This window comes from Geospiza fortis, unplaced genomic scaffold (genome assembly GCF_000277835.1).
Source record: "Geospiza fortis unplaced genomic scaffold, GeoFor_1.0 scaffold219, whole genome shotgun sequence".
Taxonomy (NCBI): Eukaryota; Metazoa; Chordata; class Aves; order Passeriformes; family Thraupidae; genus Geospiza; species Geospiza fortis.
In genome coordinates, this window is record NW_005054376.1 from 2,790,063 (window position 1) to 2,805,499 (window position 15,437).

At 39.9% G+C, this 15,437-nt stretch overlaps 1 protein-coding gene across 1 annotated transcript in view; it reads right to left on the bottom strand.

Moving 5' to 3' along the window:
* OFCC1 (orofacial cleft 1 candidate 1) overlaps window positions 1–13,936 on the bottom strand; it is a 158,291-nt gene extending 144,355 nt beyond the window's left edge. The window contains exons 1-3 of the mRNA XM_014308603.1: window positions 13,925–13,936; window positions 7,622–7,688; window positions 7,139–7,315 (exon numbers count right to left, since the gene is read on the bottom strand). Of these exons, the coding sequence (XP_014164078.1) occupies window positions 7,139–7,315; window positions 7,622–7,688; window positions 13,925–13,936 (256 nt within the window). The remainder of the gene's footprint in view (window positions 1–7,138; window positions 7,316–7,621; window positions 7,689–13,924) is intronic.
* Window positions 13,937–15,437: the final 1,501 nt, after the last annotated feature.

The following is a 15,437-nucleotide window of genomic DNA, read 5'->3' on the forward strand; positions in this document are numbered from 1 at the left end:
AACAAATCTAAGATTTTACTCCAAAATTTTGTATTGCTAGAATTACTCATATCAAAATGTTATGAAGATGCTAAGAGTAAAACTACAGTCTTGTAGAACATAGTGAATTAATATGCAGTCCATAAAGCAGTGTTTACTTTCCATCCTCATTTTTTTCAAGGAAAAAAAAGAATTAACATTAGTCAGTAGGTATACTTTTAGTTTGCACTCTTAATTATTATTACTGACTCAGGATATTGGTCACATTTAGCTCATGTCCATTTGACATATACATATCTAACATTATTTTCTATATTATATGTATAAATAAATATTTTCTATGTAGATCTAAAATAAGATTCCTGAGGGCGTTAACTTTATTCCATTATTTAATTTTCATTAATAGCAGTCAATAAAAATTTGCATGTTAATGGCACCTTCATACTGAAGAGCATTTCACCAGTGACTGGACAATAGATTTTCTCTTGAAGACCCAGCTCGTTAAACACTACCAACATCAGATGACTTCCCAATTAAAAAAAAAAAATTTAAAGGTATCACATGTTATTCTCCTTATCCTCAGCAGACACCATAGGTAATGAGGAAATCAGATAACTGTGTCTTGTGTTCATATTGCAAGCCTTGAATAAACCCACTTGTCAGCTTTGATGGGACACTGGTGAAGGGGTTCTTCCTGAGCAGTGCAGATCGTGTTGCACCTGCCCTGACCCCTGAAAAGCACCGCATGGTACTCATGGCACCCACAATATTTACCCCCAGCTCTAGTCCTGCAAGACTTACTGCCTTCTCTGCTGTTTAAACAAAGATACAGCATGGAAATTAGTTCTTTTTCCCTTTTTTATTTTCCTGCAGGCAACAGAGGGCACTGTGCCAAGGGATGCCAGTGTGAGACCTGCTACTTTTCCTGGGGAATGCTGTTGGTCGAGGGCATGAGAAAAAGATTTACTGATGATGATGATGGAATTCTTTTAGAAACAGTATTAGATAATGTGATGCACATCAATGGGGAAAATGGATACTAAGTTCTCCCAGGCTGACAGGCTTGGCTGGTCCCACTCTGTGCCAGTGGGGTAACTTGCCAAATTTTGAGGATCTGACAGCACCATTACAAAGCAAACAATTTCCAAGTGTAATAAATTAGCCTTAAAAATATACATTTCATCACATTCTGAAAAAGTATTTTCCCAATTATAAAATGCATCCATTCTTCACAATTCTTCTCCCTTACCTTTCACAAATTCAATTTTAGCACATTACTTAGATGAGTGCTGTGGTATCCCTGTTAAAATTGCATGCAATGGATCACGTTTTGCACACTACATTACACCTTGTGCCGTTCTGCTGATTTCAATTGGATTACACATTGTGTAATTCAACGCAAAATTACTTCCAATGACAACCCTTTTATTCCTATGCATACATGGTGATCCATCATGCCCTGCATACCAAGTTTGGCATTTCCATTTCAAAGTCCCTGTTGGAATCAGAAAGCATGGAACCACATACATAGAACTTGAATTATTAGATATAAACTTTGCCATTGTTTAAGGAAAAAAAAGTGTACGGTTTTGATTCATATTTCTGGTCCCATCCTTTATGCAAATCACTTTGTCCAACACAAATCAGCAGTGTCACAAGCTCCCATTTCCTTCACATGCAGCACAAACATAAATTTACAGCAGAAGCCTATTTTTTCACCTGTGTTTTCTGTCTCTCCAATGTCTCCTTCTACCACTTCTTTGGAATAAATTTAGACCTGTTCAAAAAGTGTCAGCCTCTAGCTCTCTATAAACAGACTGAACTCAATGCAGCTGCTGATACTTATAGCAATCTGATATCCTACATGGCTCCTTCACAAAGCTTTTTTCTCTGCGTACTCCTACATCGAGGTCTTGCCTGGTTACATTCTTGAGAAAGGAAGGCCTTATGTTGTCATGACACATTTGAACAACTTTTGTCAGCAACTGTTCCTTACCACAGGCTTGTCTCTACTTTAGCTTTTGATAAGGAGCAAGGATGGTCTACTTTATAATGGGACTTTCCCTGTAGGACATGTGCAGCACTGTGTTAGGTATACCCAGCCTAGCTCTGCAGCTTCAAGGTGATGCAGCAGAGATCCACACAGACACTAATTTGCTCCCAGAAGCAGTATAGCCATGCTAAAGCCATTCTGTACTTGGGCTAATTAGAAGAATAGTTCCTAGTCTTCAGCTGAAAAGGCTTTCTTTCCCTCCGTTTTTTCTTTCCCTTTCTTTCCCCACTCAGATGTTGTTAATCTCTGTGGGCAAATTTATTGGAGCATGATATGAGATGTTAACAGTGCCTGTTGCAGATAAAATGGTAGAATTAATTAGAGCTTCTTTATTTTAGGAGATAATCTAGTTTTGAAAAAAGATTTGTGTATTGGGGATAATAGGGAAAAAAATTAATACTTCTTGTCATCTGGAGACAATTTTAACCTGAATCATCAATATTTAGGGTCAGACTGCCTCAAACCGTTTACAAGCACACAGCATACAGGACAACAGCCTTTCCTTTATTTTCCTTGCAAAAGCCACAGAGTATCACAGTCTCCAAAGGTGCTTGTACGGCCACCAGCTACAAGGCAGGTCATGCAGTGGGAATATGCCCAAAAATCCTCATTCCTGGATTCTGCAGCTTACATGTACAGTTGACACCACAGAAAGATCACATTCTAATTTGATCTGACATAAATTCTCTCGGTATGGCTGGGCTGGAAATTTTACTTATCTTGTGGCAATGTGAGCAGTGCCATCCCACAGGGCTCTTCTCAGCACAAGCTAGACCAAATCTTTGTATCACTGTGATGAACACTAAAAAGCACAAACTGGTGTAAGGCATTTGGACTTTTTCTGATAACAGCAGCTGAGGAAAAAATGTACTGAATGCTAAAATACAATAACATCTGCTTTACAGTCCTACAATAAAATGCTAAGTACAGTAGTCCCGTGTTCAGGGATTGCTTGTAACATACATCATCCATCTGAAGTTGAGAAATTGCCTGTGTCTTCTACTGTCAGACAAAGATAGAATAATTCCTGGAAGTTTGGTGTTCCTGTCATGACAGTTTGCTGGAAGCTCTTTACTGGGCAGAGACTTTACGAAGCCAGCCTGAACTTTAGGACACACTACAAAATATTTTATGTCTAAACCTCCCTGGAGAAAAGAGAAAAAGTGATATTGGCTCACCTTGAGATCAAGTGTCTGACAACTGAGGAACTGGTGGACGCAGGTTCTTGAAGATTTGGGTGATGCAATCCCTAATGTTTTTCCCAGAGAAAATTATCTATTAGACCTTCCATTAGGATGGCCATCATGAAAATCTCTGCAATTCAATGTTTGATGAGGGGGAGAAAGGCAGAAGGGTTGGTTGGATTTAGCCACAAGGAAACTGAGTGGTTTAAGAAATAAGAAACAAATTGCAGTTTGGCAACTACAAGGCTGCTGCTAGATGAACTTAATTTCACAAGCAATATGTAAAAGAAATTAAGGTGATGGCAGCAATCAGCAAAAAGTCAGCATAGAATCCAGAAGAGAAAACAGGATAGAAACCAATTAGTTGGCTGAAAAATCAGGAGATTAATCTGAGTAAATAGTCAGGCAGTTCCCCTGGGTCATTACAACATTTAACAACAGTACCAGGACTGCACTGATGATGGAGAGCAAAGAGTTACTCAGTGGCCTAGTCCTGAACAACAGGCTACCAGTGATGATAAAATCTGGAATTCTGTCCATCATAGAGAATAGAACAGTGAAATATATGGAATAGCCTAATGAAAAGAGGAATGGACTAAGGATCAGAGCTTTTATTTCTGTCAAAGGCCTTCTCTGTTGATGGTGACAACAGAGAAATCTCATGCTCTGCCCCAGTTTCCCCACAAACAAAGGATGCAGGAGCCTCACACTTTGAGTCACAAGAATAGCCCTCACCAACATAATTCAAAAAGTGAAAAACTCTCTAAACAAAAACACCAAAAATTTTAATAAACTTCTTGCAAACAAGAATGAGTTCGCAAACTCTTATTTCTAGAACATATTCTATTATGAGAGAAAAAAATTGAAAAAGCGCAAACATATATGTGAATTAGGTCTTTTGGGGGCAGATGCAGACAATTTACAATGACTTGGGCCTTTCCACTAGCTATTTAATCTCCAGTTAAAGCGTGTTCTGTAGAGGAGCCCCCGTGCAGACAAATAGCCAAATTCCAGGAACAGGTTTTAAGACTGTCTTGAACATGCAGCTGACTACTCACACTACTTCCCAATATATGTAGTATGGAGATGTGCAAGAAGACATCTCAAAGTAGGTGGATGTTTTTTTAGAGAACACTTCCCTCTGGCAATTGCTGACAGAGGAACAGCCTGTGACTCTGTTGCCAGGTGGAGGAAATGATAGCAACCCCTGTGGCTATTAATTGCTGCCATTAACAACATGGGCGATAGGTGGAAAGATAATAGAAAGGCAATGCCACCTCTCTGCCCTGCCTCCAACTGCTTAGCCTGAAAACCCTGCCTGATGTTTATATAGTGTTCTCAACCTGTAATCTGCTAAATCCTGCGATTAAATAATTTTGCTCAAGGTTATAACTGGTTTTAAGTTGCACAGTTTAACACCAAGCATTAGAATTGACAAATGCCATTCCCTATTGAGTAAGCAACTGAACTTAAGCCTGGGGGCTGAGAACTGGAAGAGCAGCCAACAGCTGTGAAGTGAAGTAACTCCAAAAAAAGGAGAGTATTTTATTGGCATCCGGGGAAGAAGAGGAGAAAAGGGAAAGGGGGCGGTATAGAGCCTAAACATTTTTTTTTACATGGGCTATGCTGTTGTGCTTGGTGCGTGGGCGCACCCTCCTAGAGAAATATCTTCCAGCATGGAGTACAAGTCCTGCATCCCAGGTGGAAAAAAAGGAGAATTCTGTGCTGTCTTGCGAACTGCATATTGGTTCCTGGGAGCAGAGGGGCAGGAGAGGATGCTGTGGAAATGTTTCCCCTGTGGAAGAAGATGGCAATAGCGTTCAGAACCATGTCTGGTTTTGCTATGAGCTGAAATGGCACCAGCTATGAAAAGCATCTATGAGCTTGGATCAAAGGAAGACAGGTTTGAAGAACTGATCCCTTGGGCTCTGGAGGACCCAGACTTCAAAAGACTGATGCATTCAGGCATAAACTACCTGTAGACCTAGTCTTCACTGAGGACTGTGAAATATGAATATTTATACATTACTACCTTAATGTGATAAAGTGTTTACCTGCGCAGCTGGCTTTTCTCTTTCCCTCTTTAATGAAGAATTGTTACCCTTGGAAATGGGGAAAATTAGCTCATGAGGTACCTGAAGATTTTTTCCCAGATTTCAGGCTTGAAGATGCTGGCTTATTAGTGGCCCTTGATAAATTTTGACTGATCTCTGTGATTGCCGAACAAGTGCTGACACAAGTTAGACTAAGAATAATTTAATGCAAGGTTAGACCAGATGATCTCTAGAGATATTTTCCAATCTAGACTTTTTTATGATAGTATAAATGGGTGATTACTTTTTAATAGCTGCTTGACTTAGAGGCAGAGCTATGTGAATAACTGATCTTTTGGCTAACTGGATGAACAGAAGGTCGAGAAGGGGGACGCAGTGTTGGGAAACAAAATTTTCCAACTCTCGGCAAGCTTTCCTCTTCCATTACAGAAACACTTAGCATTGTCTCAAGGCATTGCATTCCAGGCAAAATGGAACAATTTCTACTCCTTTCACAAAGACTATATTCAGCTAGGGTTTTTTTGAACAAAATGCTACTTAGGATGAAAAATCAAAATGTTTAAAAACGCATTTCAAGCTTTTAAAAAAATGTGTTGTTTTCTTGAGGGAACTATTCATGAATTTCTGAAGAAGCGACTGAAAGCATGGATAGTCTCCAGCGAGCCCGACTTCATTTTTTGCCAGATAGACTATTTCATTAAAAAACAATCAATCCCTTTGTCTGCTTAATCACTGTTCTGACAGTCTGCAAAGGAAAGACGAAGAATTCCTGCTCCATGTGGCACTGCACAGAGTCACATGAAAGCTAAATGGAAAGCCAAATCTAATTTTGCAAGAAGCCATTAGGAGCCGTGGGCTCTCCAGTCCTGCAAGGACAAAATCTTAACACAACAAGGTCCAATGTTTAAAAAACGACTGTCTGAAGGTCTGCTCATCAGCCTGCACTTACCCATTTAAATACCTGGGTTCACAGGTTGCAAGGGTACTCAGTAAGCAGCAGCTCCACTTGTGAGTTTGATGGGAGATGCTGGCTGATCAGGACTGTTCAAAGCCACACCAGTTAATTTGGTACCTTCTTCCTCACTGGATTACTAAGATAACCATTTTCCCTAATGTCCGGGATTAATAATAATTCAAAATGGAGTAATTAAATAGTAGATTAAAAGAGATCAAACCTCTGCAAAAGGAGAACTGACATCAAGTGACACTCCTTATAGTTCGGATAAATCAAAATGATAAACAGAAATTGCTTCCCAAGGCAGCAATTCTTTTAGGTGCTGCATCAAAACTGAGCTGAAAATCCAGGATCACTCCCCTGGACAAGCTGAGCAAACAGGACTCAGCTCCAAGCATCTGAGCAACACTGGCTGAAAAAAAATAATGAAAGATGAAACAGAGGCAAGATGTCGATTGACTGAGGGCATATGGGAGACCTAAGGACAACAATCAATCATGGATCTGTAAGCTGTTTCAAGCTATTCAATGCAAGGGAGCCAGTGAGGGAGCAGCATCTATGTGCTCAGACTGGCTGCAGTGCCTCTAAAACCCAGCTCAATCCAAATTAGGGGGAAGCACTGCTATGAACACTGACTCCCCACACTCCCTCCCACTGACAGGCAGCCCACAAAACCTGCACCCCATCACAGGGAGTCACTTGAGCATGGAGACAAAGCCCAGGTCTCTAAATATTTAGACAGCCCAAGTGTTTTTGGAAGCATGTTGGACTTCCTACCCAGGGTTTGCAGGGAGCCTGCTTGTACATGCTGGGATGGCAAAACCCAGCACAGGCCGCAGAGCGTGCAGGTTGGATGGGGAACAACCACAACCACTGTTGCTGTGTTTGAGGCTAATCAGGTTTGATGTCTCACCTCTTGGTTCAGCATGGGCTTGCAGCCCGAGTTTTTGTTGGTGAGCTGCAAGGGTGCTATCTGCCTTGTCATGTCTAATAACTTTCTCTTCTGAAGGCTGATATGCTGAAAGATCTGTGCTGCTGATGTTAAAAGCTGGATTTTCAATGCCTTCTGTTGCTGCTCTCTCTTCTTTTACTACAGAAAACAAGGAGGTCAGAAGAGCACATTATAGCAAAGTGTATTTCAATGACAAGCAGAAAATTCCTTCTAGTAATTCTTTTGCTGAAAGACTCAAGTGTATCGTCCTCAAATGTCACCAAAACAGAATTAGGTTAAAATTAACTCTAAAAAAAAAAAAAAAAAAAAAGAATAAATGATTAAAATAATTACAAATTGCACCCTGACAAGCAAGAGCAAAATTTCGCCCACAGCCATTTGTCTGTAATTAGTTAATTAATCCTTACACAAATTATGAGCAATAACTCATCAAGCAAGGCTCACCCATCAGAAATTCAGCCGACTTGGATTTCTTCTGCTTAGTTTGCTTCAGAGCCTTCTGCTGGAACTTCTGGAGGGAAATTGTTAAATGAATAAATTAGCTAAAGAACGAAGATCATCCTTTATGATCCACAACTAACACAGTATTTTAAATATGGGATGGCATTGAAATGTCATTTAATTTAAATCTCTGCTAAAGGGGTCAAACACTAATTGAACAACAGAAGTGGAAGAATTAAATAAAATAGAAGAAAAGTTGAAACAAATGCCAAATGAAGGTCACATTAAAATACTTTGTTTTTCCCCAATTTTAATTAATGCAAAGAAACCTCAACAAATGAAGAACATTATAAGACTTGTCTCTCAGTATGCATTCAACAGCAACTGCTTTATTTCACTTGCAGAATGGCAGTGCTTCATTTAGAAAAGTTTGGTTGTATAGCATATTTATAGACAGACTTCCTTGATGTCCCCCATCCTCCTATTTTCTAAGTCCACTTACATAACCAGTGTATCTGTTCATCACAGAGGAGCAAAAACGAATGAGCTCTACCCTTTCATACAATGCAATAGAATGACAAGAGAACTAAAACAATTTTAAATGAATTGTCACTAGAGAGAGATCACAGTCCGGGGGAGAGAGGAAGCAGGACTCATTACAACAAAGAAAAGTTCATGTAATATTAGAGAGATGCCAACAAGGGTTACAGTGAAACCTAAGAGCAGGAGATTTTGTGGAACCTTAACTCTGACAAGTTCCACAGTAATTTCCATGGGCAAACAAGGCTCAAAAAATTACATGGTCACATTGAGCTAAGGAAGGCCCAAGTGCTGAACACCATCTTTGTGTAATACCTAGACCCACATTGGACAAGAGTCACATGTGGTCTGGTCTGCAGCTACAGACCCTATTTCAGATGTTGACAGTCAAAACAGGCAAAGATTACCTAAAATAAAGCGCATCTGGGAGTATTAATCAAAGCCAAAACCAAAGTAAGAAAACAGTTCAGACCCATTTATTTTAGAACGTCACATGGCAGCTTCCAAAAACAGCATTATTTTTTCAAGCCAGCTGTTTAATTGTCCAGTGATAAAGACCACTCCTGGCAACATAGCTCCTGGAAACTGTCAATACAAAAGGATTAATTACAAGAATCATTGAAAAATTGCAGTTTTTACAGCATCCATCTTTCCCGTTTGATTGTGGGAGTCAATTTCCAGTAAAAAAACAGCACTTGCAGCAGACACAATCAATAAACCTGTCAAAAATAACTGAACCATACCACTGACAGGTTACTATAGATATTAATATCTTCATATTTATACATGTGTATATGCATAGGCATATATGCTTCTCTAGAAACAGTGGACATCCTCTAAATTAAGACTAATACCCTACTAAAACACAAATGTGTATAAATGACCAGACACATTCTGAAAGCTACAATAAACAAATACAATAAGGGAAAAAATTCCTGCAAGCCACATGCAGCACAGCTCAAGTTAATGATAACTTTGATAGGAGTTCAATAGGTTCAGAAATTCAACCCTACTGCTTCTGATTTTTCAAAAATACACGTTCATTCCATTAGTATCTTCAGAATTATGTCTGCTTTGCAATATTAAAGAATTGCTGCATTCCTGCATGCCATAAAATTTTAATTGAGGTTCCTTTCAAGATTCCAGAGTATTTGTAACACTGCTGTGTGATAATTATTCTTACTATGCTGTGTATAATCACCACACAAAACCTTCAACTTCATGTTAGCAGCTAAAGAAAACAATATCAGGCCAAAAATTCTGGGGCAAATTTTCAAGTGGTATAAATCAGTATACATCCATAACTCTGATGGAATTAAGATGATTTGCTTTAGATTCTGTGTATTCCTTCTGCATGTCAGATTTCCCTAGCAAAACTAAGTACTCACTATATTGGCCATAGTCAACTTTCAACTGTTATAGTCTGGAAAATGCACAAGCTCCTTTCACAGCACAAAGAAGTATAAAAAGTATTCCTCCTTCCCTATACATAATAAAGATGTGTACTGCAGTGGGTTCTGGAGTGGATTTGTGCATGTGTGTGTTTTGGGGTTTTTATTGTTTGGAATTTTTGAGTTTTTTGTCTTGTTTCAGGGAAGGTGTTAAGGTGTTGGATTTTTGAGGTGTTCTAGTATTTTTTTTAGAATTCAATACAGTTAACACCAAATTTTGTATTTTTCAGTGACACAAATGACTAAATAATTTGGTAATTCAGTCAAATGCCAACTAGAATTTTCAGGTAATTGATGGAATAGGCTTGTGATCCCTCTGCACTGCAAAGAGATGATGCCCTTGTCCCTTAATGCAATCAGGTTTTGAAAATATGTTCTTCATATTTTTTAGAATGAAAGCAATGCTTGATTTCCAACAGCAGAGTTGAATTCTTCCAGTGTTGCTTCTCAACATAGCTGAATAATAGAGTATTTCAGTGGTGGCCTTTGTGCAATCAACACATGTTCTTGTCACTTCGTGCTTGAGAGGAAATTAGAAGACATTTTCCTTTCATACCTATTTCCAGCCAATTTCCTCATCCTTCTCTCTTTTACACATGAACAATTTTAAGTTGTGTAAATAACACTATTTCCCCTGCTTTTTATTTTAGGTTTCCTTTCCCAACCCCCCTACCCTTATTGTACTTTGCCTTCTCATCAGAGAATAGGCAGGAAATTATCCAGTTGCATTTTACATTCATTTTATCATTAGTCACTACTATTTAATGTATGTATTTATGCAAATTTATGTCTAAAGCAAATGTTCTTTAATCAGTTTGCACATACCTGAAAAACATAGGTTTTCAATAGCAAATTAAATAAATGCTCTCAGTGACCGTGTGGATTGTTTGCAGGCAAAGTCCAGTTGTGTGAGCATACCAAGACAAATGCACATGAACACACATCCTTACAGAAAGCCTCCACTCTGATTACAGAACATTATCCCAAAATAAACATAAAAAAGCATTAAAAAAAAAAAAAAAAAAAAAAAAGAAAAAGTTGCACAACCTCAAGCCAAAGCCTCAAGTGATGCAAAGGCTGTGCTGGTTTACACGTGCGGTGACAAGGGTACAGCTTGCATCCACAAACCAAATGCATCAGATCTGTCCATCCACAACCAGCACACAGAAAGGGGGTGTCCCTTGCCTGCAAAGTCGAGTCTAAAGGGTGATCTTGCTGTTGGTAACAATTAATCCTAACTTAAATCTCTACGACTGTTGCTGAAAAACAGGTCCTGCCTTTTAATTCTTTTTAATGTCTTTTTACCTTGAGTGTGCTGCACTACAGCAAAGACAAGGGGAGTTAGAAATGTTTGAGCGCAGCACAGACTAATCACCATGCCACTCAAAAAGGGATCTAAGCCTTTAAAATCTTTTTGCACGCCATCATCATTAAAACACACCGCCTGCTTTCTGATACCGACAGAAACAAAGGAAAACCGGGAGCACCAGAACCTGCAGCACTCACATCTCTGGGAGAGCAGCGAGCACCACAACAACAGCAGCAGCCGCAGCAGCAATGGCGAGGGAAAAAACCCCTCATTTATAACCAGTGACAACTAAAACCTATGAAGTTTTTAAAAGAATGTGATTGTTGTCAAAAGGAATTGGGTACAACAATGCTGCGTTCAGCTCTGGTTCCACTCAAAGCCGTGGCTGAGGGGCTCTGGGAAAGCTGCTGGAAGGCTGGTGGGCACAGACCAGCAAGAAAGTGAATTTTGCATACTGTACGGATCATCGCTCAGTTCAGGGCAGTCATATTGAATCTGTGATCAACCAATTGTGCTTCATGAAACCGTCAGCCCTCATTTATGTCTAGCTGTTTTCTTCTGTCCTGCTGTAAACAAGCTCTGCTCTGAGCTGTCTCCCTACCCTTATCTGCTTACGAAGATCACACAGACAGACCTCATCAGCAGCCTTAGAGTTAAAGTTAAAGTTACTGCTTCCAGACAGCAGTCCCCATGCAAGCTGGAAGTCAAAAAGAAGAGCAACTTTGGAATGACAGAGTTTTAGTTCCTTTTAGGAAATGCATACCTTAGATTCATACACATACTGGCATGTTATGTCTCTTTCATGAAATTAAATTAGGTGTTCCTAATATGAACAACTGTTTCTAACATCAGCAAACTAGCTCAGCAGATTCATCCATGGTTTTGTTTGTGGGTTGGTTGTCTTGTTGTTGGTTGTTGGGTTTTTTGTTTTTTTTTTCCTTTGGGGCCTTGTTTGAATACAGCCAAAAGAGATGTAGCTGGAAATATTGTCAATCTGGTAGGGCTCCAAGAACCTAATAATGCCTGAAATGCTCTAAGGAGTGTAACAATGGTAAACAGGAACAGGTATGCTGGCTTCTGTTCTCATTCACTTTAGTGAGAGCATTAGCCTTTCAACAGAAAGCGGAGCACAGTTTTCAAAGAATGATCCTCTTGCATAAAAAGGGATGGAGCTTCACTAGGCACTTATTCCTCTGTGAACACACTCACACACACACAAATGCATTACTTGGTATTTACAGCATTTAATTCTTGCAACCAGCTGCTAAGTCCCTGTTAAGGCTTTCTGTTATGCAGCTGGAGCTGGAACCTTTTCCTTTCTCCCAGCCTATTACTTTGTCTGTTTAAGGGATGGCAGCCAAAGAGAAACAGCTTGGTATTTGCACCTGTCTGCTTTAAGCACTCCATGTTAGATTTTGCAGAGAACAAACTTTTCATTGCCAAAGAGAATGACACTTAGGAGGGTCAAAGATGTTTTTTAACTGACTCTGCAGCAATCAAAAATAAATAAAATTAAATAAATAAATAAATCACCCCACTCTTTGTTTATTCCAGCTAGACAATGAGGCCAAAGGAAAAGGCTTATTGTAAAAGAGCAGCTCGGTGTGTAGGTGGAAGATGTAACCCTGTGTGTCTAGTCTAATAGAACACCAGGCACAGCTAGGCATGATTGAACCTGCACGCTGCCCACGCAGGAGCACGTGGGAGAGGTTTTGCCTCTTCCCCTATAAAACACAGAAATGCTTCAGAAAGCAAACATGTGCTAAGAATCCCTTCCGAATTTCTACATACCAGACTCCTTTTGAGGACCCATAGAAAGCTTTTCTGCCTAGACGCTCAGACCTATGAGAAAATTGCTTTTATGCAATTAAAAAGAATTGTACACTCAATTCATGTGTATGCTCAGAGGTGTGCAAGCGTGGCCATACAGAGCCCCACCAGCTGGAGAGTAAATCAGTGAGGATGCACATCAAGCAAGTAACCCACATGTGATCTTTCAGCCCTACACAAACTATCTTAGCGCGCTTGCTTCTTGCTAGGAAACAAATGTGGTGCTTTCAGTCAACTTTCATTTACAATTGCACTGAAAGAAACAACAATCTCACTGGTGTATTAGCTCAGTTACTAAGAAGTAGTCTTTTTATTGCTTGCTCTTAAAATAGAAAAGCCCTCAAAAAACTCAAGCTACAGAGCTGATGACAAGAACAAAAATGCCAAGGGAAGAAAAAAAAACTAGAAGGGAAATAAAACAAAGTAAAACATACAATTTATTACACAAAACATTGGTGCTGCATTTTGATTTCATAAATTGTCCCCATTTGTACTTCCTGCTTAAACAATAACTAACATGATGATGGGTTAAATGAAGTTGAGATTGTCACAAACATGGCCTCACTAGTAATTAATGTAGTTTAATATGGTTGTTGGCACACATCTCACATGACAGATAATGTTCCAACATGTCACTGATAGGACCTTTCAGCACAGCTTTAGGAGATCTACCAGGCATTGCCGAGGTTGGTTGGGTCAAAGGGTTGAACCATGTGTAATTCAGAACAGAAGAGGTCCCACGGTCACTCCACAAAAACAATTACACTACTTATTTCACTCCATCCCTTGCCCGAAATTCACAAGCCTCACAGTTTCAGCGCAGTCAATCTCACTCTGCCCTGGGGCTATGAGCCACATGAAAATATGTGGTGCTGTGTTTATAAATCTAATCAAAAATAGAAACAGTAGACAAGCACAATGAGGTCCTACTATGGATCATGGGAATTCTCTAAATTCTGAAGGCACTTTTGTTTAACTTCTGTGGGCCTTCTCCTACCATTACAATGTCTGGTACTCTCGTTAATCATCTCCTTGACTTGTCAATGCTATAAAGGAGCCTATACGTCTGCTGACTTCCCTCCCATCACACTGCAAATAATATTATGAAATAGCAATGCTAGGAATAGACCTTTTCAAACTTTTCTCTTTGGAAAGCAGGGCTTTTTCTCCACTTACCTCTTTCTCCATGCTAGCCTGCCCTTTCTCAGACCTGCAGCAAAAAATGCTTCCTCCTGCAACAAAGAAAAGGCAGTGTATCTGAATTTTCAGTCTGCAGTTCTTATACCACTAGGTTTAACACCCAGACTTGCAGAGTACCAGCCCATAAACCTGCTGGGATGGGATGGGATGGGGAAGGGAGGAGGGGGGTTGTCTTTCCTGGTACCATCCCCTCTCTGATCTTGTCAAAGAGCAAAGGGATGATGTAGTGCTGCTCCTTCATTTCTTTTTGAAAATAAATTTGCATAGGATAATTAAAAAAACCTGGTAACATAAACAAAAGACCATAACTTAAGATCAGATGAAGCAATGCCAACAAAAACTTAGTTTTAAATGGAAGCAGGCCAGAAGTAGATAATTTCTACCCCCAGAGAGTAACTAGTAACATGACACGGAGTTTGCTGCAGAATACACCTTACCTAAAGATGACAGTACCAAAGCTGTCAACCACAGGAACATTTCTGTAATCTGGCATTTACATGGGTCCCACTTGTGCCTCTTTTCCTATGCTGGGAGTTCCATTGAAAGGATGAAAATTTTTCTCTACTTTGAGGTTATAATTAAGCAAACATACAATAACTTCATGATTTATATATCGCATCAGCAAAAAGGCCTCAATTTAATACCAGCTACTTTTGTCTCTATGTGGGAATAAAATTTATTCATTCAAAATGGCCAGACAGATTGCCCCTGTGTCCACTGAAATCAATGGCAAAACTCAGTCTGACTCCACAGTTGCAGGACCTGACCCACAATGAATAACAAGCTTCTTCCTTGGACAGATTTTCCCTTCAGCATTTACACAAACACACTTTCAGGTTATTTTGCTGAGCCTGAAAACAAAACAAGACTTTGAACAATTAAAAATATCCCTTTAGAATCCCTCAGAAGCCTTAGATGACCTTCTGGGTCAGAAGATGCCCTGTACAAAGTACATGTTTGGCCCCACTTGAGGAAACTCTCTCCTGAGGGCACCAGGCAAAGAAGTGCCTATTTCTGACTATGTGCTTAGATTTCACTGAAATCAATACAATGGACAGTGGATGGGGCCACAAGTGCTCGATGGAAAAAGGCTGCATTGTCATTCCAGTTTCTCACTAATGAATCAAGGGCTGAGTTTTTGCCGTGGCTTTGCTGATGCTGAGAGCCTGCTGACCTTTGCCATCGCTCCTTGATTTCAGCATCCTTCTTGGGGTGCCGAGTCCATCGAAGCGATGCTGGGGGCTGTGAATCCAGCAGCTCCTGCTCCTCCTAGAGCCAGCCCTGCCCAAACAGCCCCTGCACCACAGGCCACAGCTGTTGCAAAGCTCTCTGCCCCAGAGCACTGTGCAATATTGAAAATAAAGCCCCAGCAAGACCCTGCAGATAGGCTCAAGTCACAGATCTGGTCATTGTATGTCTCAGAAAACAACTCCAGTCCCAAATCCAAAATCTGGGATGGGTTTTCAGGACAAGGTAGTATGTGCCTTTC